General features: G+C 42.3%; 1 protein-coding gene across 1 annotated transcript in view; it reads right to left on the minus strand.

Moving 5' to 3' along the window:
- The window catches only part of LOC149451455 (signal transducer and activator of transcription 5B), a 333063-nt gene that overhangs the window by 47947 nt on the left and 259572 nt on the right, over nucleotides 1–25544 (minus strand). Inside the window, exons 8-10 of the mRNA XM_089690636.1 lie at nucleotides 5037–5167; nucleotides 3064–3215; nucleotides 209–364 (exon numbers count right to left, since the gene is read on the minus strand). Of these exons, the coding sequence (XP_089546762.1) occupies nucleotides 209–364; nucleotides 3064–3215; nucleotides 5037–5167 (439 nt within the window). The remainder of the gene's footprint in view (nucleotides 1–208; nucleotides 365–3063; nucleotides 3216–5036; nucleotides 5168–25544) is intronic.

A 25544-nucleotide genomic window follows, 5' to 3' on the forward strand; every position in this document is an offset into this window, starting at 1 on the left:
GAGGCCTTAATCTTTCATCTGACTTGCAAAAGACTGAAATCTGATTGGCTGCTGTACAACCCTAAACTTATAAAACACTACTGCTATTAGCATTATGTACAAACCCTGTTTGTTCAATTTTCATTTTTATACACATGAATTCTTTCAGCTGAGACCTGCATTGTTATACAAAGTAATTAAAGAACTGTTTTTTTATAAATTGCATTACCTGGTGACTAAAGCTGAGATTATGTCAGTGATGGTAGCATTGAGTTCAGCTAGAAGCTCCTCCACAGGACCAGGAATGGGAAGCTGTTGGCAAAGATGCTCAGCTCGCCTGATCTGTTGCCGATTTTGCCATATAATTTCTGCAAGTTTTTCACACCTGGTAAGAGAAGGCAAGTAAGTTACCAGCTTCAGTATAACAAGTTTTATTTATGAATTCTATAAATGGCCAACTCAGATTTCATTACATAGGACTCCCTTGCCGAATGGAACCAGAAGTTGCTTGTATGAAAGGGAGCCAAGGGAGGGGGATACCCGAATTTGATCGGTACCTGCTCCCACTTCTGCTGCGAACGCCTAGGCGATTGGAAGCGGAAATTGTCCTCCCCGCTCCGTAGTCTTCTGGGACACGTGACAGGTCCCAGAAGACTATGGGACCATTCACAAAGCGCAGCGCTACATGCATATTGAAGCCGCAAGCTGTCTCAGTCGGGTGCCCACACTGAAGATGCCAGCACCGAGGAGACAGGACGGTAAGTCAACCCGGGCGGTGTGAGGACACCTCGGGATCAAGGGACAGATGAGTATTCGTTTTTTAAGTCAGCAGCTACAGTTTTTGTAGCTGCTGATTTTTATTATTTTAATTCTAACTGGACCTCTGCTTTAAATCACAAGTTAAAAAAATCTTTGTGCATCCACAAACTCTCCTCTGAATGTGCTCTCACAGTCAAATTAGTAATATTTGCCAAATTACAAAAAAAAAAAAAAAAAAGATTATGGCTTGATTTGAAATCCCCTTTAAGAAAGGAAACATTGGACCAGGCTAAGGACATGCAACTAGAAAAAACACACAAGCAGTAGGAGATAACAGACAGAAGTGAACAAAGCCACAGCAAAATTACTGGCTGATAACACTGTTCAACAAATTTTTATTTTTTGCCAGTTTTGGAAACAAAAGGATCCATTTCTTAATGAATTTCACATTCTGAGTTCAAATATAACAATGAAATTTGTCAATTGGCTCTAGTTTTTCTGTAAACGGAAAGTTTTCTACTATAGGCGTAATGACTACATAATGCACAATAATTATATACCGTATTTTCCGGCGTATAAGACGACTTTTTAACCCCTGGAAATCTTCTACAAAGTCGGGAGTCGTCTTATACGCCGGGTGTTGTGCTGAAACCTTACCTGTACTTCCGAGCTGACGCTTCTGCGCATGTCTTCGGCAGCAGTAGACGATCGCTGATCACCATTCCTCGCAGAACTGCATGAGACGTCGGATGCAGCCGTTCAGTGCTCGATTGAGCTTGACTGAAACTGTGACATGTGCAGAAGCGTCTTCTTGCCTTCTCTGCATATCACAGTTTCAGTCAAGCTCAATCGAGCACTGAACGGCTGCATCCGACGTCTCATGCAGTTCTGTGAGGAATGGTGATCAGCGATCGTCTACTGCTGCCAAAGACATGTGCAGAAGCGTCAGCTAGGCAGTACCTTGCAGGAAATACGGTAATTAACATTAATTATTATATATTAATAACTGTGGCAGTTCTCAGATCATCTTGGAGACAGGGAGGGCTGGGCAGGCAGGGAGAGCTGACCCACCCAATCCAAGCAGGCTTTGTATGCAGTGTGCACAGAAAATACTGGTACATCGCTTGCCGTGATTGGTTGGTAGAGGGGGGTAGTCTTATACGGCGAGTATAGCCCAAAGCCTATATTTTAACAGGAAAAGTAGGGGGGTCGTCTTATACGCCCAGTCGTCTTATACGCCGGAAAATACGGTAGATAGATGTCTTTCCACAAATATAAAGCAAGTGATATTGACTACATAACAAAGCCTAAATGGCATAATATATTGCATAGGATTACCAAGAAAAATTATAGCCATAAGCTAAGTTGAATCATTTTAATACTTAGGATTCTCACTAGTTTTGTCTTCAGTTTGTGTCGGTTTTGCTTCTCTTGGCTTTTCTCTTGTATTCGAGGAAAGGGCTATCTCTTACAACTGCACGTGACTACACGCTTCAGGTTCTTCCTCACTTGACTCAACCACGAAGGATTCTGGTGCTTTAGGAATTGGTAGCCCCTCTCCATGAGGAACTGGACGTATTGCCGACAGAATATTTGGATAGTGCACAGATAACTTTTTCTTCTTATTTAGCCCTTTTACAATTGGAGGCACCATACAAAAGTAACAATTACTAACATGATCTGTTGGCTCTCTCCAAATCACTGGCACAGCGAAAGGCATAGATGCCTTTTTTCCATTCAACCATTGCTCCAGTGCCGTCCCACAAGAATTGCAGCATATATGTGGTGCCCAGCTCTTGTCCTGGTCTCCTATCTTGCAGCCAAAATACAAGTTGTAGGCTTTCTTAATCATTCCTGTTATCCTCCTTTTTTGTGAGATAAAAGTTATTTCACCACAGATATAGCAGAAATTATCTGCTTTATTCACACAAGTTCGAGGCATTACTGAGTAGCCTATATAAGCATAAAACGAAATGTAAAGACGCTGTCGAACTACAATCAGCTACAGATACTGCAGCTTTTATGCAGTGAAGTGATGCAATTAAAGGCTAATATTGCATCATCTCAGTATACATGCAATTTTCTATTGGTCACCAGTATCAATTGCGCAATATGCAGCTGAAGTTGCATCATAATTTTGAATGGCTTACGTCATTAGATGGGTGAATATATCATGGAAACTAGAGCCAATCAACATTTTTTAGGGTCATTTTCGTTTTCAGCACCCCAAAATTATGTAAGATTAGCTAATTTTATGCCCAAAACTTTTTACCTGTTGAACAGTGTAATAACATTCTACTTGTGGTGCTTGAAATGATCACCTACCAAGTCTGTAATAGATCTAAACTTCCTTCAGGAGGGCCACCATTTCCTGCCAGTTGTTGCCGTCTCTTCCACTGGATCAACTCGTCATCCAAGATAATAGTTTGCTGCTTGCGTAGAAGTTGAAGAGTCTTTTGATGCTTCTCTGACAGATCCTGCATATGCAGCATTGTAAGATAAAATTGGAAATAAGTTGGAAGATAGAATGGCAAATTCAAAACCATGGACTGCAGATACGACATATAAGATGGTGAGATAATGCTGCTGCCTCATCACTTTGGTAGTTTAGATTTTTGTTACTTATGAGGATTGTATTGTAACATTAGCAATGTCTATAGGCATACAACTTTTACGCATATTATTTTTAACCACTTTTAATCTGTTCTGCAACTAAAAAAGCCGAGATCATTGAAAACCAGTGAGAGCTGACCAGGTCAGTGAGAGTTCATACACCAATTCCAGGCAGGTACAATAAATTTCTCTAAAAATGAACTCTCTGTAATCTAAAACAGCAGAAAAGGGCAGGTCCTTCAACATAATACCAATGCTTTGGCCAATCACAGCAGACAATGAGGTTATAAGGGGGTGGGGTCATCTAGCTGATGTCACCGGGTGGCCCCACCCCTTAGCTATTTAAGTACTGTCAGGCAAGTGAAGCTGTCAGAGGCGACGTCGAGAGCGGAGACTTTTTGGGTCAGCGGTGGCAGCGTGATTGACGTAGGATCTACTATGGGGGACATTTTTTTATTTTTGTTTTTAACAAAGGACTTTTCAAAGATTGCCTACTGTCATTTTTTTACACTAAACATTTTTTTTTATAGAATGAGTGGTGGTGCCATGTGCCCCATACTCATTCACATGGGGGGGCAGGATCTGGGGGTCCCTTATTAACGGGGGTTTCCAGATTATGATAAGCCCCCCATCCGCAGACCCTACAACCACCGGCCACGGTTGTGGGGAAGGGGCTTTTGTCTCCATAATGGGGACAAAGTGCTTCAGGGGTAGGGAGCCCTCCCTGCCCCAAAGCACCCCCTCCCATCACCACACATATTGAAAGCATGTGGCCTCTTATGGTTCGGGGGGGGGGATCTCGCGATTTTTGAAAAAATTATTGGCATGGGGGCTCCCCTCAAAATCCATGGTAGATACGAAGGGCTTGGTTTGGATGGGGGAGACCCCACACAGTTCTTTTTTTGCAAAATTTTGAATTCCTGGCAATTATTTTTACATTCAGCTGAAACATTAAAGCATGTTTTCACCACTTGTTGAGTTACTAAAGGCACATTTTAACTTTTTAAAGTTTAGGTTCATTTAAAAAGATCAATAAACCTAAAGCGTTAAATGAATATAATCAATAAAACAGCTTTTTTCAGTCTGGTTGGCAATTATCAAAACTATGTCTAGGCATCTCCAGTAAGGTTAAAGTTCACAACAATCATGTTCTATCTGCACTCTGCTAATGTTACCTAAGAATGGGAACATTTTATTTGCTATGCTATCCTCCTTTCTACCCCTTAAGTTGTGGTAAGGATCCCCTTACTTCCCAAACAAGACACTCCTATGAATGTCAGTATGTTATCAAGACTCTGCTCTTGCAAAAACAAGCACTGGGGCACACTGTTGTGAACACTACCCATCAGAGGTATAAATAACCATGCTACCTGTAGTATTTGACAACCATCACAAAATGTACACACTGTCCACTGTGATAGTAGCAAGGCACTAAAAGAAGCACTGTCATTTACACCAATGCACAACAGTGGCCTATTCTTTGGACTGTATTCATTTCTCAGTTCAGATGCTGAGTGCTACTGCATACCAACCAGAGTGAGAACATGTACCAAAAGTAACTTCTTAAACAATTCTTTCCAACTCACATGACCGCTTCTAGTAACTCAACTAACAATGCAACCTACACTTACATCTGACAGACAAGATGCTGGAAATGTCAACATGGTGTTGGCTTTAGAACATACCAGTCTGTATTGTTGAAGAGTCTGGGCCTCTCTTTGCAGCCAGTTTTCTAAGGAAGCTTGCCGCTGCTGTAATGTAGCTTCACGAGGCATGCGCTCCTGCGGGCTCAGCTGGGCCAACTGGGAAAACTGAGCTGAGAAAAGGAAAAAGCAAGTCACACACTGTCACTTATAACAACAAATTGTCACCCATAAACCACAAACTACAATGGTATATATACAAACAACCAAAGGACACACACAGTAAAATATAGGAACACAAATCACTGGCTGTCAAGCTGTTGTGGTTACAAAACAGTAGACATGCGCAATTAGTTTAGTTACTAATCTAAATTCAGACGAAATCTTCATTATTTGGAGATTCAGATGTATCCGAACTTCCAAAATCACAAAAGTAATGAATTTCAATGAATTAGAAATAAACTATGACAAAACAAATTATCTGAATTCAAAAATGAATTTGAATTAGATTTTATTTCCGAATTTGAATTAAAATTCTAATAAAAAATTCCCAATAATAGTATATTAATTGGTTTACGTGAAAGTAATACTGTCTACAAATGGCAGTGTGTATACAATGGAATTTTTTTTTTAATACTAGTAATGACGGCAATCAGCGACTTATAGCGGGGCTGTGGGACTGCGACTGGCAGTCTGACACTGTGTAGGAACTGACTAACTGCCACTCACATCCCCAGTGCCACTTACACTGTACTAATGGCACTGGGAAGGAATGGGTTAACATTTGGGGGGGCGATCAAAGGGTTAACTGTGTGCAGTTTTACTTGGGAGACATGCTGCTTTATGGCAGACTTTACTCCTCTATTAATAATATACTGTAAATATTCCAAAATGAACAGGAGATACGGTGGACAGCTAAGCACCCTACTTAATGTACTTATCAATTCTTATATCATTTTATTACAGATCCAAATATTATAGAAAAAAAAAACATATGTAGAACAAAGACATATATAAAAAATATAATGGGCCAACTATTAAAAACAGCAGCTGCAACTGGCTATCATATTCCACCCCAGGAAATATTTAGAGCTCATTAAGCTGGGACAACAGTTTTCCTATAATAACATCTAATGTAGGAGTATGATTGATGGTCACAGGCTATCCACTGTTAACATGAAAAGGCATCCTTCAATGATCCACTTAAGCAATTAGTACAATTGAGGAACTATATTCTATATACTCTCAGTGTCATAAAGCTGAAGAAAGAATCAAAATAGTCCTACTAAGGTCTCTTACCTGTGCATTACTAGGAAGATGGGACTATTTTAATTCTTTTCTTCAGCTTTATGACACAAGTAGTATATGGAATACAGTTCTTCAATTGCAGTAATTACTTAAGTGGGTCACTGGAGGATGCCTTTTCATGTTTAACAGTGGATACTTAGGGACATTCATCCATACTCCTACATTAGGAGCAGCACAGTGGCTAAATGGTTAGCACTGCCGCCTGGCAGTACTAGGGTCACTGGTTCAAATCCTGACCACGGCACCACCTGCCTGGAGTTTGCATGTTCTTCCTGTGTCTGCGTGGGTTTCCTCCAGGTACTCCGGTTTCCTCCCACTCTCCAAAGACATGCTGGTAGGTTAATTGGCTCCTGTCTAAATTGGCCCTAATATGTATATGTATGGATGTGAGTTAGGGACATTAGATTGTACACCCCTTGAGGGTTAGGGACTGATGTGAATGTACAATATATATGTAAAGCACTGCGTAAATTGACGGCGCTACATAAGTACCTGAAATAAATTAGATATTATAGGAACACTCTTATCCCACATTGATGAGTTCTAAATAACACGGGATGGAATATGGGAGCCAGTTGCAGCTGCTGTTTTTAATAACTGGCCCAGTATGCTTTTTGTTTTACATATGTGTTTGTTCTAGGTGATATGTAATAAAAAATATATGAATTGATACGCACATCGAGAGAGAGAGGGGGGGGGGGGGGGGAGGGGGGAGGGGGAGGGGGAAGGAGAGAGGGGAAGGGAGGTGGAGGGAGGGAAAGGGAGGGAGAGGGGGGGAGGGGAAGGGAGGTAGAGGGGGGGAGGGGAAGCGAGGTGGAGGGAGAGGGGGGGAGGGGAAGGGAGGTGGAGGGAGGGGAAGGGAGGGAGAGGGGGGAGAGGGGGGAGAGGGAGAGGGGGGAGAGGGAGAGGGGGGAGGGGGAGAGGGGGGAGGGTGGGGGGGGGAGAGAGGAAGGTGGAGGGAGAGGAGGGGAGAGAGAGGGAGGGGAGGGAGAGGGAGGGGAGGGGAGGGAGAGGGAGGGGAGGGAGAGGGAGGGGAGGGAGGGGAGGGAGAGGGAGGGAGGGGAGGGGAGGGAGGGGAGGGGAGAGGGAGGGGAGAGGGAGGGGAGAGGGAGGGGAGGGGGGGGAGAGGGGGGGAGGGAGAGGGGGAGGGAGGGGGGGAGGGAGAGGGAGAGGGGGAGGGAGAGGGGGGGAGAAAGGGAGGGAGGGGAGGGAGAGGGGGGGAGAAAGGGAGGGAGGGGAGGGAGAGGGGGGGAGAAAGGGAGGGAGGGGAGGGAGAAAGGGAGGGAGGGGAGGGAGAGGGGGGCAGGGGAGGGGAGGGAGAGGGGGGCAGGGGAGGGGAGGGAGAGGGGGGCAGGGGAGGGGAGGGAGAGGGGGGCAGGGGAAGGGAGGGAGAGGGGGGCAGGGGAAGGGAGGGAGGGAGAGGGGGGCAGGGGAAGGGAGGGAGGGAGAGGGGGGCAGGGGAAGGGAGGGAGGGAGAGGGGGGCAGGGGAAGGGAGGGAGGGAGAGGGGGGCAGGGGAAGGGAGGGAGGGAGAGGGGGGCAGGGGAAGGGAGGGAGGGAGAGGGGGGCAGGGGAAGGGAGGGAGGGAGAGGGGGGCAGGGGAAGGGAGGGAGGAAGAGGGGGGCATGGGAAGGGGGGGAGGGAGGGAGGGAGAGGGGGGCAGGGGAAGGGAGGGAGGGAGAGGGGGGCAGGGGAAGGGAGGGAGGGAGAGGGGGGCAGGGGAAGGGAGGGAGGGAGAGGGGGGCAGGGGAAGGGAGGGAGGGGGGAGAGAAGGAGGGGGAGAGGAGGGGGAGAGAGAGAAAGAAAGAGAGAGAGGGTGGAGAGAGAGGGAGAGAGGAAGAAAGAGAGAGAGGGGGTAGAGAGAGGGGTGGAGAGAGGGGGAGAGAGAAAAAAGAGAGGGAGAGAGAAAGAAGAGAGGGAGAGAGAAAGAAGAGAGGGAGAGTGGAAGAGAGAGAGAGAGGGGAAGAGGGAGGGAGAAAGAAAGAAAGAAAGAGGAAGAGAAAGAGGAATAGAGAGAGAGAAAATAAAGAAAGAAAAAGGCTATATTGCCAAAAGGTATTGGGCCTGCCCTCCAAATCATTGGATTCAGGTGTTACAATCACCTCAATGGCCACAGGAGTATACAATCAAGCCCCTAGGTATGCAGACTGCTTCTACAAACACTTTTGAAAGAATGGGTCACTCTCAGGAGCTCAGTGAATTCAAGTGTGGTACCATGATAGGTTGCCACCTGTGCAATCAGTCCATCCGTGAAATTTCCTTGCTACTAAAAAATCCACGCTCAACTGTTAGTGGTATTATAACAAAGTGGAAGCAACTGGGAAAAACAGCAGCTCAGCCACGAAGTGGTAGGCCACATAAAATGACAGAGCGGGGTCAGCGCATACTGTAGTACCTAGAAGTTGCCAGCTGTTTGCAGAGTTGATTGCTAAAGAACTCCAAACTTTGTGTGGCCTTCAGATTAGCACAACAGTGCGTAGAGATCTTCAATGAATGGGTTTCCATGGCCGAGCAGCTGCATCCAAGCCGTACATCACCAAGTGCAATGCAAAGCATGGGATGCCGTGGTGTAAAGCACGCTGCCACTGGATTCTAGAGCAGTGGAGACATGTTCTCTGGAGTGACGAATCATGCTTTTCTGCCTGGCAGTCCAATGGATGTGTCTGGGTTTGGCAGTTGGCAGGAGAACGGTACTTACCGGACTGCACTGTGCCAAGCGTCAAGTTTGATGAAGGCGATATTAAGGGGTTGTTTTTCAGGGTTGGGCTTGGCCTCTTAATTCCAGTGAAACTCTTAAGGTGTCAGTATACCAAGACATTTTGGACAATTTCATTCTCCCAACTTTGTGGGAACAGTTTGGGGAATGCCCCTTCCTGTTCCAACATGACTGCGCACCAGTGCACAAAGCAAGGTCCATAAAGACATGGATGAGTGAGTTTGGGGTAGAGGAACTTGACTGGCCTGCACAGAGTCCTGACCTTAACCTGATAGAACACCTTTGGGATGGATTAGAGCGGAGATTGCGAGCCAGGCCTTCTCCTCTGACATCAGTGTCTGATCTCACAAATGCACTTCTGGAAGAATGGTCAAACATTCCCACAGACACTGTTAAACCTTGTGGACAGCCTTCCCAGAAGAGTTGAATCTGATATACACTATATTGACAAACATATTGTGATACCTGCCTTTACACATACATGAACTTTAATGGCATCCCAGTCTTAGTCCGTAGGGTCCAATATTGAGTTGGCCCACCCTTTGCAGCTATAACAGCTTCAACTCTTCTGGGAAGGCTGTCCACAAGGTTTAGGAGTGTGTCTATGGGAATGTTTGACCATTCTTCCAGAAGCGCTTTTGTGAGGTCAGGCACTGATGTCAGACGAGAAGGCCCAGCTTGCAGTCGCCGCTCTATTTCATCACAAAGGTGGGTGGGGGTGACCACTTTTTTGGGGGGGGTATTTAATCTGTTTATGACCTTAGAATTGATTTAAAGATTAGCCAGATGAAAAATGTTAAAAATTTCTAATAATGCTTGAAAATAACTTTTTTACAATTATTGATTGATTGCAAAGCCCATTTTAAGCAGCCTTTTTCGCCAGTACCATAATGGTAAACACACTTTATAATGTTGTTCTAATTTTAACTGGTTATCACAGATACTGTACCTTTGTTATTGCAATATCACAGCTGAAACCATGGAGTTTGTTAAAAAGCATGAATTGTCTAATCTTTACCAGAATTTATGTTCACCTTGACAATCATTTATTACATTAACATGAACAATTTTGGTAATCCAAACTTTTGAAAACTAGTGTAGGTAATATATACCAAATGACTAGTACAGTCTAAACTTAATCCAGATATAGCCCAACACATGCCATGCCTATAAAACAACTTGGGCTGGTGTTCCTCAGCCCTTATACACAAAGTATAAGCACACAACATACTGCTGCTATAAAACTAATAACATAGCATGTTTCAGACACTCAGATTTAATTTTTCAACAAAAAAGCACACGGTCATCTATAGGAGAAAATTCTGGACAACATGTGGGTGAGAAGGAAAACCACTTGGATGTATTCTCTGCACATTTTAAGACCTTCTGTGACTTAACTTGAGAAAGCTGTTTGTATTTAGAATAATAAAAGTACTCAGTGAACACAGTATTCTAATTATAAACCATCTACAGCAACCCTTCATCATTTTAGGAGTGTTTATTCATCAAATAGTTTACTTTTATTAGCATATATTTATCATCAAATAAACCGTCAAAGTGGTGAAAGCCTCAAAAGCACCTGCTTTGCCCTTTTTGTCTGGTTTCTTATTCATTGAGTAATACAATGTTGCACCCTTGAAATGATGTGCTCAACACACACTGAACCTGCTTACAATGTGAACACTGCTCCAGGCCGAGGCTGTGCTCACTTGTGACTGTTGTAGGCTGCCAAGGGGCATGCTCTAACTACAAAGAATGCAAGCACTCTCTTCCAGCATGTATAAGGCTTTACTGTACTTGAAAGTACACGTCAGGACCTCACCCTCTCACACACTTCACCTAAAGGATTTAATCATGTACTTTCATGGCATTTTCAGACAATCCACTAAATATCTGAGATACGCTGGATACTAAATGCGATCTGTAAGAAAGATAAATATCTCTCTGAGTTGTCTTACAAGACGCAGGGCAGCAACTCTGATCCTGCAGCTTCATTATGAGGGAAGGCGCTGATGTCAACAAGTATGCAGCCAGTAAGGATAGAATTTCAGGCTGAACACTAGCTTCAGGCCAGATACAGTACATCACTTACACTGTAGACAGATGTAACAACACCTGGACAGGTACATACTGTGAGAGGTTGTTGGAAGAGGTCAAGCGTGTTTCACTTCACTATAGACTCCCTTTAAGATCACATACTGAAACCAAAGTGCACCTGGTGCTGTCAGACTGCAACCACTGACTGACAAAAGTTTTCCAATTTGACTAATCAAGTTCTGCCAAATAGGGAGAGAGAGACTCTGATCTAAATTAGGCTGGTCCCTTCTGAACCAGCCACATTTTGATCAGTCTATGGGCAGCTTTTAGCTGGCTATACACTAGTATAATTTCATTTAAAATTGTTTGTTTTAAGAATGTTTGATTTTCTAATGTTTTAGTGAGGTCAGATAGCGGTTTGTTTTTTACTTCAGTGATGAGAAAATTCAAAAGAGCAAGATGAAAGCTTTTTCTTTAAGGCATTTCTAAGGCCCATTTCACACTGGGAAAATTCCATTCCAATCTGCGGGGGATCTGCTCACAGATACCCTGCTGGTCAGAGCAGAGAAGTGCAAATGACCAATTCATATCAGTTCAGTTTCTGCATATGGACAGAGCCCACTCTGCTCTACGGGTAGCCGGGAGTAAACCGACTCCTCTGTCCCTTTACACCCAACTACCCACTGATCCGATCCTACTAAACAGAAGAGGACAAATACCCTTCCGTGTTTTTTTTTTTAGCAAACTAGATGAGACCTAGAGGAAGGCAGGTGCAAACAGACATAAGTCTGTTTACACTCTCCTGTCCATATGGAATGCATGGACCAAGGGCCGTCTAATATTGATGGGACCCTGGGCAAACATTTTCTAGGACTCCCCCTTTTACTAAATTCAACAGAACCTGGGCTTCAATAGCCAGGCCTTTAAAGCCGCAACCATGAAGCAGGGTGGAAAACAAAGCCTTGGGACAGAAAATCCTGACAATCTGGGGGTCTGCCAGGAGCCTGATGAGGTCCGAGTATCACATCCTTCTGGGTCAGCCTACCAGCCAAATTTTCTATGCTTGGGTTATACTGTACATGGCAGAACAAGGCCACAACATCAAGTTCTACCCAAGCCAGAATGAGATCTGTGAGACTTTTGGTTCCTCCCTGATGTCCAACTAAATTTTGGTTAGATGACCTTACAGATGAAAGGTCCAGTGTTGAAGGGATAACCAATTCACCGTGAACTCCAGAATATTAATTAGGAGAAATGCTTCCTCCAACACCCTTGCACTAAAAAGGTATCTAGGACTCTGTCCCAGTCTGACTGGATGGCATCCATTGTAAGAACCCTTTAAACCATTGTTAGAAAGGATTTTCCCAAGTCCAATGTCAAACTTGTGACCAACTATGCCAGAGAAAGCCTGCTTTTGCTGATCGAGCATATGGGATCCATCCAGAGACTATGCCTCTTGTCCCACACTGCCAAATTGTTGTAATGATCTGGAGTAAAATTGGACATATGGAGCTGCCTAGTAGGAGGGCACCACTAAAACCAAAATCCTACTGAAAAAGCAAAGAGTTGGTTGAACTGTTGGTACAGTGCTGGACTATAGAGTTCAAACAAGGGAGTGGAGAGTCTAGAATTCTTTTGAAAAGGGAAGGAAAATACTGGACAAAAATTAGATCCAGTGATTCTAAGTGATTAGACGGTTCAAGCACAGATTGCTGAAGATTTGAGATCCACCTGAATCTCTGCAGGGTCTGCACAGTCTGCTGGACAATAGCCCACAGCCTGAGTTGAATGTTCCTCAGAAGAAGGTTGTCCACATAATCCACTAGGTGGATGCCCTGAGAGCAAAACAGAGGATAGCACTTATGTGAAGACATGAAGTGATATGGAAAGGCCAAAGAGAAGAAATAGCTTTGGATAGAGTAGGAAAGAATTAAACTGCCTGTCAGGTTTTGTTTTGTGTTTACAGTAACAACAGGAAGTGTTAGAAAATTTCTCCAAATTGAAGAAAATCCCCTCTTAGACAGCTGTCACCAGTACAACTGTCCCCACTGAAACCTCCTCAACCCTTCTTCCAGTGACAACTTTACAATTTTTTTATTTCCCATAATTTTATGCATTATCGACAACACTATGACAAACATAGATGGTGAATCTCCCCAGTGAGGCAACAGCAATAAAAACCTAACTGGGGTTCTAACCCTTTCCCACTCTATTCAAAAACCAGAAGAGTTTGGGCTTCCTAACCCTTTTGCAATACCTGTCTCAAGTGGTAATACAAAATCTCCTTGATTCACCCATTGATGTGTGGTTTGGTTACCAATTGCACCATTTTTTTGAGGGATACCATGGATCAGGTCAGATATCTGAGACCTACCACTCCATTTGAGGACCTGTGTAGTAAGGGTCATACACTCCTCATCTACTATCTCATCCGATGAACAGGTTCCTTACAGCACCTGCAGCAGGATACAGTCTGCCTTTTATTCATAAATGGGAAAAAAAAAAAAAGATGCAAATGTTATTCACCCAAGCACAAATAGTGAGTGCCATCTTGTTGGCCTATAGGTGGCCCACGATGGTATAAGGTACTGACACTGCTATATCTTCAGTCATCTAACATTTTTCTGTAGAATCTTTGCTCATTCAGGCACATTTTTACATGTCTTTTGGAGCTTTTCGAAGACTCATCTGTTTTGGACAAAAGCTCAAAAGCTGGTGTCTTACTTTGGTGGACCTAGGCCACCACCCATTGAGCTACTTGCTTCACATCAATTCAAATCATGTTCCAATAACTTGTTAAAAGTTCTCTTTGAACATTCACCTCAACATGACCTGAGCTTGCATACCTAAAACTATGGACAGTCTGACAATATAACTATGGTTTGCTAAAATAATGAAATTGGACGAATGGAGGATGTCACAATCGCCCTTTATCATTGGGAGGAAGAGTGCCAAGACACTCTGGAACCCATGGATTTTTTGTTTTTTACTCCATAGCTTAACAGGATATTCTAAATCCATCCAAACCCCAACTAAGACTGGACGTATGACCTAACTTTCATTGTAAGAGGTACCACTGGGCTCAACTCAGTATGACAGTAAAGGCAAGAAATCCAATATTACCTCTCTAATTGGGAGATAACATATAGGACCTATGCCCCTAAGGCACCCTCCCTCCTTCTCCCTTATACACCCCCAATCCCCACCTCCTGCCATCAAATGCTTCATTCTCCTCTCTTCCTCCCATAGTCCCCTGAATCTACCTTCAACTGGTTGCCCTATTGGCAACTTCTTTAAGCCTCCACACACCCATCCCTTTTAATTTTTTGAAAAAAATGGATGGGACTGGTGTGAAATGCTTGATGCTGGGTATGTTCAGAGGTTTCACTTGACACCACCAATAAGGTTAAGCCAAACTCACAGTATGTTCATGCTATATCAAGATCTGCTAAGATGTAAATTCACATTAGTTATAACCCTGGTATGTTTACCAGTGTGTTGAAGTCAATTCTCAGCTGCTCCTGAGAGACGGTTGCATGTAGTGTTATGCTTGTACCTTTGCCCTTGTTATAGATACAGAAATGTAAAAAAAATGTTCGGCTTTAGAGCTTTATAGTGGGGAGATGGTTGGCCCTTCAAGCAGTATTAAATCCAAAAACAAAAATGTAATATACTGCAGCTTACTATTCCTCTGATGTGGTGAGTGCATTAGTTTTCTCTGTTTAGGCATATTGTGATCCTGTCAGGAAAACACTCCCTGTCTTAGGATGTCTGCATTCTGGATGAAGTAGTCAAGCATAGGATGGACAGCAGCATTGTCAGCTTGGGCAAAGGTTAGTGTTATCCTAGTAAATTTACACGGACTTGACTAACAAATTGAGTCTGAACTCCATCCAGCTAACACTTTATAAGTGTCAAAGTAGGGCATATGCAACCCTGTCAGCATTAAATGGTTTCTCTCAACCCTCTAACTGCTACTTTGTCTGGACAATTTGGTCTGTTAATATGGTGTTAAAAAATAACAAACTTACTGGCTAAATCACCAAGTGAAAATAGAGGAAAAAAATAAATAGAAAAGAAATTCAATGCAGCTACTACATCTAAGAATTTTTGAGCTGCAATTTATGTTTAACCATGTTTATTAAGTATTTGCAGACAATACGGGCATGCAGTAAAAATAGAGAGGGGGTGGGCGGGTTAGTGAAAGGAACCAAGGGAGGAGCCAGAAAAGATGGAGACTTCAGATGTTAGTAGGAGATAAAGAAGTCAAAGTCGGAAGACTATCTGAAATGAGACTATAATGTCTACATAAGTTTGTAGGAGGATTTGTTCTTGGCCCATGCGATCATAAGTTCCATCTACTCAATCTTGTTCATTTCACAAGCCCATTCAGCCATTGATGGAGCCTTGGCCTGTCTCCAACACTTGGCTATCACAGAACGAGCAGCTGATGAAGTGCCTAAGTTTCTTTTAATTTGTCTATAGGAGCCTAGCAACATGAACAATACAGTAATCTGAGGTTCATTTGGAACTTTATCTCCAACCAGTTTGTCAAACAAGTGTAATATTTTATCTCAGAATGGGAGCATTTTCGGACAGGTACCCCAAATATGGGTCATGGAGACAGGCTCCTACAAGCATCGTCAGCAAGTATCAGGAACAGATGGAACAATTTTATGCAGAAGTGCAGGGCAACATTACCACCTAGATAATATCTGATAATTATGCTCATCAACGTGAGAAGATGTAGACATTTTGTATGAAACTGCCAGGATTTTGTCCCAATCCATATCGTCCATCGATACTTGCAGTTTATGTTCCCATTTCAAAAGAAATGGAGGCAGGTTCGGGTAGGATTCAAAATCTGTAAAAGTTCTCATAATCAATGTTTTAAATGTGTATACTCTAACCATGCACGTAATGCGATACGACAAGAGGGGAGTATCCAGGAAAGGGGAATGAGATTTGATCACAAAGGGTATGACTCAAAAGAGGGCAGTCTCGGGGCTGCCAGTTGAGCTGCAATTTAATCCAGTTTGGTTGTTGGGTTCAATATCACTTTAAGGATGAGGGCGGTTGAAAGAAGAGTGAGGTTCAACAGAGGTAACTACAAAGGATATCCTGTACTAAACACCACAGACCTGAAAAAAGTAGTTTTGAAAAAAAGTAATTTTCCCCAAAAAATTAGAACATTTCATGAATGAAACTCAGTGATAAATATTAGATTTCTAGAATGGCACAACCTCAAATATACTAATTTCCACCTCTACCAATGGGAATATAGCTGAGCTAGTGGTTGCAAGAATCTAATAGGAACATGGCTGCCACTGTCGGGGGCATACAGAGACTCCTGTGTAGCAGTTTGGTGCCAACACTAAAACTACACTTAGCAGTCCTGGCAACTCTCAAACAGAGCAAGAAGGAGCTTTGTGAAGAGGGAGGGAGCTTTACGTTCATCTGCTCTGCCTCAGCTTATCACATTACAGCTACACTGTAGCCAATTTTCCTAGTCACCACATTCTGATTACAGCTGAGGCCCCATCATCCCAGGATCCAGGCAGAGCAGACACATAGCCTGGCAAACTGTGAGATGCCCTAAAACAGGGTAGCCCCCCCCCCCAACTATCCAGCAAAACAGACACCAACGTGCATGCTAAAACACTGTTTAAGCATGTTGGTAGTGTAAACAAAAGGGAAGGGGCCTGTAAAACGTGCAGTGCCAGCCCAAAATGGGCCAAAACCTGGACCTGCACTAGACATGTGCAAAATGAAAAAAATCCTTTTGTTATTTAAATACTTGCCCTCCTGAGGATTTACCCCCCTTCCTGACAGGCCTCTTTTTGCTACTCGGCGCTGCACTAATTCAACTCATAATTGCGCGGTCATGCATTGATGCACCCAAACGAAATTTACGTGCTTTTTTCACACAAATAGAGCTTTCTTTCAGTGGTATTTGATCACCTGTGCGCTTTTTATTTTTCACGCTATAAACAAAAAAAGACCGAGAATTTTGAAGAAAAACAATATTTTTTACTTTCAGCTGTAAAAAATATATAGTAAACTCAAAAGTTAGTTAAAAATTTAGGCCCAAATGTATTCTGCTCCATGTTTTTGGTAAAAAAAAATCCCAATAAGTGTATATTGATTGCTTTGTGTGAAAGTAATAGCGTCTACAAACTATGGTATAGATACTGCAATTTACGCCATTTCTTTGCTATACAGCGCTGCACTAGTTTAATGGACAATTGCGCAGTCATGCAATACGGTACATAGATTAAATTTATGTCCTTTTTTTCACACAAATAGAGCTTTCTTTTGGTGGTATTTGATCACCTGTGCGCTTTTTATTTTTGGCACTATAAACAGAAAAATTTTAAAGAAAAAAAATTTTTTGGAAAAAAACAATATTTTCTCATTTCGGTCATAAAAAATATCCAAAAAAACTAAAATTTTGTCATAAATTTAGGCCAAAATGCATCCTGCTACATGTTTTTGGTTAAAAAAATCCCAGTAAGTGTATATTTATTGCTTTGTGTGAAAGTTATAGCGTCTACAAACTATGGTATAGATAATGGAATTTACACAGCTTTTACTTTTTGACTGCTCATACATTTCTTGAGGTGCCAATATACCAGGATAGTATTTTTTTCCACAAGTTTCTGGAAAATAACATTTTTTTTTTTTTACAAAGTTGTAATTTAAATTATTTATTTCTCGCACAAGCTATGGGTATATGTGGAATTCACCCCAAAATACATTCTGCTACTTCTACCGAGTATGGGGATACCACATGTGTGGGACTTTTTGGGAGCCTAGCCACATACAGGAGCCTGAAATCCAATGACCACTTTGAAAGCCTGAAGGTGCGTAACTTCCTCATTACACTTCCTCACTACCTATCACAGTTTCAAAGGCCCTGACATGCCAGGATAGCACCAAACCCCCCAAATGACCCCTTTCTGGAAAGTAGACACCCCAAGGAATTTAAAAAGAGGCATCATGAGTATTTTGCAGATCTAATTTTTTCTCCCAAGGTTTAGAAATATAAAAAAAATATAAAAAATATGTTTTTGTTTTTCATTTTCCAAAAACTTGTATGCAACAAATGAGACCTGCAAAATACTTATCATCCTTTTTATCAAATTCCTTGGGGTGTTTCATAAGGGGCCATTGTGGGGGGTGCTATCCTGGCATTTCAGGGCCTCCAAAACTGTGATAGGTAGTCAGGAAGTGTAATGAGGAAATAAAGCCCTTTAAAAGCCTGAAGGTGCTTATTGGATTTTGGGGTCCTGTACTTGGCTAGACTACCAAAAAGTCTCTCACATGTGGTACCCCCATACTCAGGAGAAGTAGCAGAATGTATTTTGGGGAGTAATTCCACATATACCCATGGCACGTGTGAGCAGTAAATCATTTAAATGACAATTTTTTGTAAAAACTATTTTTTTTGTCATTTTCCAAAAACTTGTAAAAAAAAAAATAAATAAAAATAAATTCTTCTAATGATTCAACATGCCTCTCAGCAAATAGTTTGGGGTGTCTACTTTCCAAAAAGGGGTCGTTTTGGGGGGTGGGGGCCTTCTATGCCCAGCATTAGAAGTTTATGCCACACATCATTCACTCTTCTAACCACCTGAAGATCAAGCCTTTCTGACACTTTTTGTTCACATGAAACAAAACAGTATTTTCTGCTAGGAAATTAATTTAAACCCCCAAATATTATATATTTTTTTAAAGCAGACACCCTAGTGAATAAAATGGTGGGTGCTACAATTTTTTATGGCACATAGTATTCGCACAGCGATTTTTCAAATGCAAATTTAAAAAAAATCAAAAACTTTTTTTTACTTTTAATGCACAAAAACACAATATATTGGCCAATTATATGGTAAAGTATAAAAGATAATGGTATGCCGAGTAAATAGATACCAAACATGACATGCTTTAAAACTGCGCATGCCCTGTGCAATGGCGACAATCTGCATACATTTTTAATATCCATAGGCAACTCTTTAAAAGCTAACATTTTAGATTTACAGAGGAGGTCTAGTGTTATAATTACTGCCCTTGATCTGACGTTCACGGCGATACCTCACATGCATGGTGCAACTGCTGTTTACATACCAGCACAGGGTCAAGGCTTGTGCACACACTTAATCACTTTTAATGCTATCGCAGGGAATGCAAATATCCCCTATAACTTCAATGGGCATTGTCATATTCCTTTTTGAGAAATCTGGGGTCTATCAGACTCTAGATATCTCCTCTGCATTTCCCCCTAATTGATTATCTAATCAAACCAAGATCGGTGTGATCAGATGCTTTCCCAATGTTTATATCTTGCGAAACTGAAGTGATGAAATGCTTGTAGCTTCCGAATTCTCAGACTATAGAGATGGTTGGCACCACTCTGGTCTCCAATCAGCTCTATGGTCAGCTAGCAGAAACACCGACTGCATTCTCAGGTTCCCCCGATGGCATGAGACTGCCCGAGAAGGTCGTGGAAGGCAGTGGGGGCATCATCTCCCGCTGCTTGTAAAAGCAATCCTGAAGCTAATTAGCCACTAGGATTGCTTTTACATGAAAGCCGATCGCCGGCTGAAAAAAATGATACCAGGATGATGCCTGCAGCTGTAGGCATCATCCTGGTATAACCATTCAAAATCCAGTGGTGTACCAGTACATCGCTGGTCCTTGTTGGGTGTATATGCTATGTTCTTTTTTTTTGTATGCAGCCTGTGGACTGAATGAAAAAAAGAGAAATCTCTGCCAGAAAAAGTGTGTGGTATGCCCACCATTAGAATATTCCTCCCTGCATCCACCCATATCTAATGGTGGGCACACATTAGGTCACACTTTGCTAGGCGCCAGTGCCAAGATTGAACAAATGTCTAAATAGTGGCACGCTTGAATAAAAATTGTCCACGTATAAGTGGTACCCCATATGGAAAAAGGATGACACCAAGTCCCAAACTATCTTGCCACTACTCCCCATGTAGTCTGGGCATCTGGGGGGCTCCACGTGACTATCTTTTCCCTCGTAAATCCGAAAATTATAAGTATAGCCCAGCAATGGGCAAACTACGGCCCGCGGGCCGTATACGGCCCGGCGGACCTTTTAATCCGGCCCGCGGAGCTAGGCTCCCGCTAGGCTCCTCTCACAGTCCGCCCTGAAGACCGGTGTAGCATGAAAATCTGTCTCCTATGAGGATCTGTCCCCCTCGACGTATCTGATACGTCGAGGGGGACAGATCCTCATAGGAGACAGATTTTCATGCTACACCGGAACGGCACGGGAACACGGCGAGAGGAACGCGCGGAGCAAAGGTAAGTGAATTGACACAGGGGGGACTTGGGGACTTAATATGGGGGATGAATTAATATGGGGAATGAATTACTATACGGGGGATGAATTACTATACGGGGGATGAATTACTATACGGGGGATGAATTACTATACGGGGAATGAATTACTATGGGGAATGAATTACTATATGGGGGATGAATTACTATATGGGGGATGAATTACTATATGGGGGATGAATTACTATGGGGGATGAATTACTATATGGGGGATGAATTACTATATGGGGGATGAATTACTATATGGGGGATTAATTACTATATGGGGGATTAATTACTATGCTTACTATAGGGGAATATTACTATACTTACTATGGATGACACATACACATCATTCATCTACTCTTGGTCCGGCCCCCGGGTCCAATATATGAACCCATTGCGGCCCTCAGTCAAAAAGTTTGCCCACCCCTGGTATAGCCTGTTGCCCTCTCACAGGTCTTATACATCTTGACCCCATATCTGGCACGCTTGCTGTGGAAACATTGTCTGAATGCAAGGCGGTCAGAAAAATTAATGAGGGACTCATCAACGCAGATGTTTTGCTGGGGAGTATAGACATCTGCAAATTTTAGGTTAAGGTGATTTGCGAGGGGCTGAATTTTGTGGAGCCGGTCAAATTCAGGGTCACCCCGAGGATGACAGAGTATATTGTTGTTGAAATGCATAAAACACATTATACTCTCATATCTATGCCTGGCCATGGCAGCAGAGAACACGGCATATGATGAATGGGGTCTGCGGACCAATACAACCGCAATTCATTTTTTTTTAGTAATGCCCATATTGAGGGTTAGGCCCCAAAAAAATGTAAATTCAGAAACCGTAATGAGTTTCCATGCGACTGGTCTGGTACGGTTTGAATTTGGGTTGGCGGCGATATATTGTTGTGCATATAAAATGTTTTGATCCACAATCAACGAATACAGAAATTCCGTGAAAAACAGCTCCAAAAATCAAGCAGAGTAGTTAAATTTGCAATTTCCACCTGAATTCTGGGTTGGGCAGTGAATGGGGGAAGTACGGGTGCTGCAGAATTTGTGGGCTGTCAATCGGGATTTGCAAGCACATCCGGAAGGATACTAGGGGCTCTACGGGCCTGTGTGCGAATTCTTGGTGGCTGCGGGATAATACTTGTGCTCGCCACCGCACCAGCTTGTATTGCACTTATGGGACTCGCCACGTCACCAAGTCATACTGCAGTGCTGGTATTATTATTATTATACAGGATTTATGGCGCCAACAGTTTGCTCAGCGCTACAATAAAACAATAAAATACAAAACAATACAGTTCAATACAAGAGGGTTAGGAGGGCCTGATTCTGGGAGCTTACAATCTAAGAAGTATGTGAAAGACCAGGATGTACTAGACCACAAGTACTCGCTAGTTCACCAAAAGGTAGCGTGGCACTAGTACTGGCACTCTGCTGCATATGAGAGTCATCAAAATTTACTGACAAGTGCTAACAGAGATCAGGCCTGATTCTGCGAACACTGTGGTTTTGTGTGCAATGTATCAAGTGACAGTGACCTACTGACACTGCACTTGCTGGGGGAGAAGGGGGGGGGGGGTACACGTAGGGGCTAAACGCAGGTGCTGGCAGATGCCGGGGCTGATCACGCTGCATTTTTGGGGACACTATACTAATGTGAACACTGGTGTAGTGCTGAACTGATCAAAGATATTGATCCGTTCAGACGTTATACTAGCAATGGAGGTTTATTGTGCATGAGCGTGTTCCTGGCAATGAAGGGGTTAAATGTGATGACTGGTGTACTGAAGGGCAATCTGATGCTATCTGGGAGGGGCGTGAACACCGCGGGAGCGTGAATCACGCACATATATATATATGTATATATATATACATATATATATATATATATATATATATATGTATAGATGTATAGATGTGTGTGGGATTTTGCGCACCCATGCCGTCCTGTAGCGGTATTTCTGCTATATGGTGGTCAGGAATCGGTTACAGAAGCAGTTTGGGTTACGTCGCTGTGTTACTTTGACAATTGCGCGGTCATGCAACACTGCACCCAGATTAAATTTATGTCCTTTTTTTCCCACAAATTGAGCTTTCTTTCGGTGGTATTTGATTGCCTGTGCGTTTTTTATTTTTTGCGCTATAAAAAAAAAAAAAAAAGGCTGACAATTTTGAGAAAAAACAATATTTTGGACTTTTTGCTATAAAACATGTCCAGTAAAAGAATTTAAAAAACTAATTTTGTCATAAATTTTGGCCAAAATGTATTCTGCTACATGTCTTTGCTAAAAAAAAAAAAAATCGCAATACGTGTAAATTAATTGGTTTACGTGAAAGTTATAGCGTTTACAAATGGCAGCATAGATACTGGAATTTTATTTTTTTTTATACTAATAATGGCGGCAGTCTGCGACTTATGGTGGCGATCAGCAACTTATGGCGGGACTGCGGCAGACATTCTCACATTGGGGGGGAACTTACTTGGGGTCACTGACATTCCTAGTGACACCAATACAGTGATCAGTGCAAAAAAAAAAACACAGACACTGTACTAATGGAGCTGGGGAGGAAGGAGTTCACTTTTTTAGGCAATGAAAGGGTTAACTGTGTGAGGGGAGTGTTTTACTAGGGGGCGGGGGGTGTGTACTTCATGGGAACACGCTGATCCCAAGAGATAAACTCTTCTCTCAGGATCAGTGTGCTCGGAACTAACAAGGAGCAGAGCTGCAGTGTAAACACAGCAGCCGTGCTGCCTGTCAATGATTGCCGGTAATCGCCGGGTAATGACCGGCCGGGACCCAGTGACTGACACCCGCGGCCACGATCAACCCCTACCCATTTTGCAGCATGACATTTTAAAACATCATTCTGTGCAGTGGTGCTGCCCTGCCGCAGTATAAACACTGTGACTGGTCGGCAACCAGTTAAATAAATTTAGTTGTGGTTAAATTTGTTTGTTTTCGGAATTCATTTCATCTTCAAATTTGACTCAACTCTATTCAAATTCAATTGGACCAAATTAGAATTGGCATTCGAATTCTAATTTTATTCTATTCAAAATTTGAAAGACAGTTATATTCTATTTTATTCTATTGTTTGTTCTATTCTTTTATTTCTCTGTCTATTCTCTTCTAATCTTTTCTAATCTATTCTATTCTTTTATATTGCATTCTATTCTAAGCTACTGTTTTTCTATTCAATTATTTTCTATTATTTTCAAATTAGAATTTATACTATTTGAAATTTGAATTTCAGATGACAGGTATATTCTTTATATTGTATTCTATTGTTATTTCTATTCTAATCTTTTATCTTAATTTATTCTATTCGAATTTCAGAAGACAGTTATATTCTATTTTATTCTTTTTTATTCAATTGTAAATTTATTCTATTCACATTTTTCCATTCTTTTTTGTTCTATTGTTTTCTATTCTAATATATTCTATTCGAAATTTGAATTTCCGAAGACAGCTACAGTACAGTCTATTTTATTCTAATCTATTGTTTTTTCTATTCTATTTGAATTTGTAAAGACATTTATAGTCTATTTTATTATATTCTATTTTTTTCCTATTCGATTATTTTCTATTCTAATCAAATTCAAATTTATTCTACTCAACATTTCGAAAGAGTTACAGTCAGGTCCATAAATATTGGGACACCGACACAATTCTAACATCTTTGGCTCTATACACCACCACAATGGGTTTGAAATGAAATTAACAAGATGTGCTTTAACTGCAGACTGTCAGCTTTAATTTGAGGGTATTTATATCCAAATCAGGTGAACGGTGTAGGAATTACAACAGATGGCATATGTGCCTCCCACTTGTTAATGGACCAAAAGTAATGGGACAATTGGCTTCTCAGCTGTTCCATGGCCAGGTGTGTGTTATTCCCTCATTATCCCAATTACAATGAGCAGATAAAAGGTCCAGAGTTCATTTCAAGTGTACTATTTGCATTTGGAATCTGTTGCTGTCAACTCTCAAGATGAGATCCAAAGAGCTGTCACTATCAATGAAGCAAGCCATCATTAGGCTGAAAAAACAAAACAAACCCATCAGAGAGATAGCAAAAACATTAGGGGTGGCCAAAACAACTGTTTGGAACATTCTTAAAAAGAAGGAACGCACCGGTGAGCTCAGCAACACCAAAAGACCCGGAAGACCACGGAAAACAACTGTGGTGGATGAGCGAAGAATTCTTTCCCTGGTGAAGAAAACACCCTTCACAACAGTTGGCCAGATCAAGAACACTCTCCAGGAGGTAGGTGTATGTGTGTCAAAGTCCCCAATCAAGAGAAGACTTCACCAGAGTGAATACAGAGGGTTCACCACAAGATGTAAACCATTGGTGAGCCTCAAAAACAGGAGGCCAGATTAGAGTTTGCCAAATGACATCTAAAAAAGCCTTCACAGTTCAGGAACAACATCCTATGGACAGATGAGACCAAGATCAACTTGTACCAGAGTGATGGGAAGAGAAGAGTATGGCGAAGGAAAGGAACTGCTCATGATCCTAAGCATACCACCTCATCAGTGAAGCATGGTGGTGGTAGTGTCATGGCGTGGGCATGTATGGCTGCCAATGGAACTGGTTCTCTTGTATTTATTGATGATGTGACTGCTGACAAAAGCAGCAGGATGAATTCTGAAGTGTATCGGGCAATATTATCTGCTCATATTCAGCCAAATGCTTCACAACTCATTGGACGCCTCTTCACAGTGCAGATGGACAATGACCCAAAGCATACTGCAAAAGTAACCAAAGAGTTTTTTAAGGGAAAGAAGTGGAATGTTATGCAATGGCCAAGTCAATCACCTGACCTGAATCCGATTGAGCATGCATTTCACTTGCTGAAGACAAAACTGAAAAATACCCCAGGAACAAGCAGGAACTGAAGACAGTTGCAGTAGAGGCCTGGCAGAGCATCACCAGGGATGAAACCCAGCGTCTGGTGATGTCTATGCGTTCCAGACTTCAGGCTGTAATTGACTGCAAAGGATTTGCAGCCAAGTATTAAAAAGTGAAAGTTTGATTTATGATTATTATTCTGTCCCATTACTTTTGGTCTCTTAACAAGTGGGAGGCACATATGCAAACTGTTGTAATTCCTACACCGTTCACCTGA

Source organism: Staurois parvus, unplaced genomic scaffold (assembly GCF_062004578.1).
Source record: "Staurois parvus isolate SC_StPar_1 unplaced genomic scaffold, SC_StPar_1.0 ptg000538l, whole genome shotgun sequence".
NCBI lineage: Eukaryota > Metazoa > Chordata > Amphibia > Anura > Ranidae > Staurois > Staurois parvus.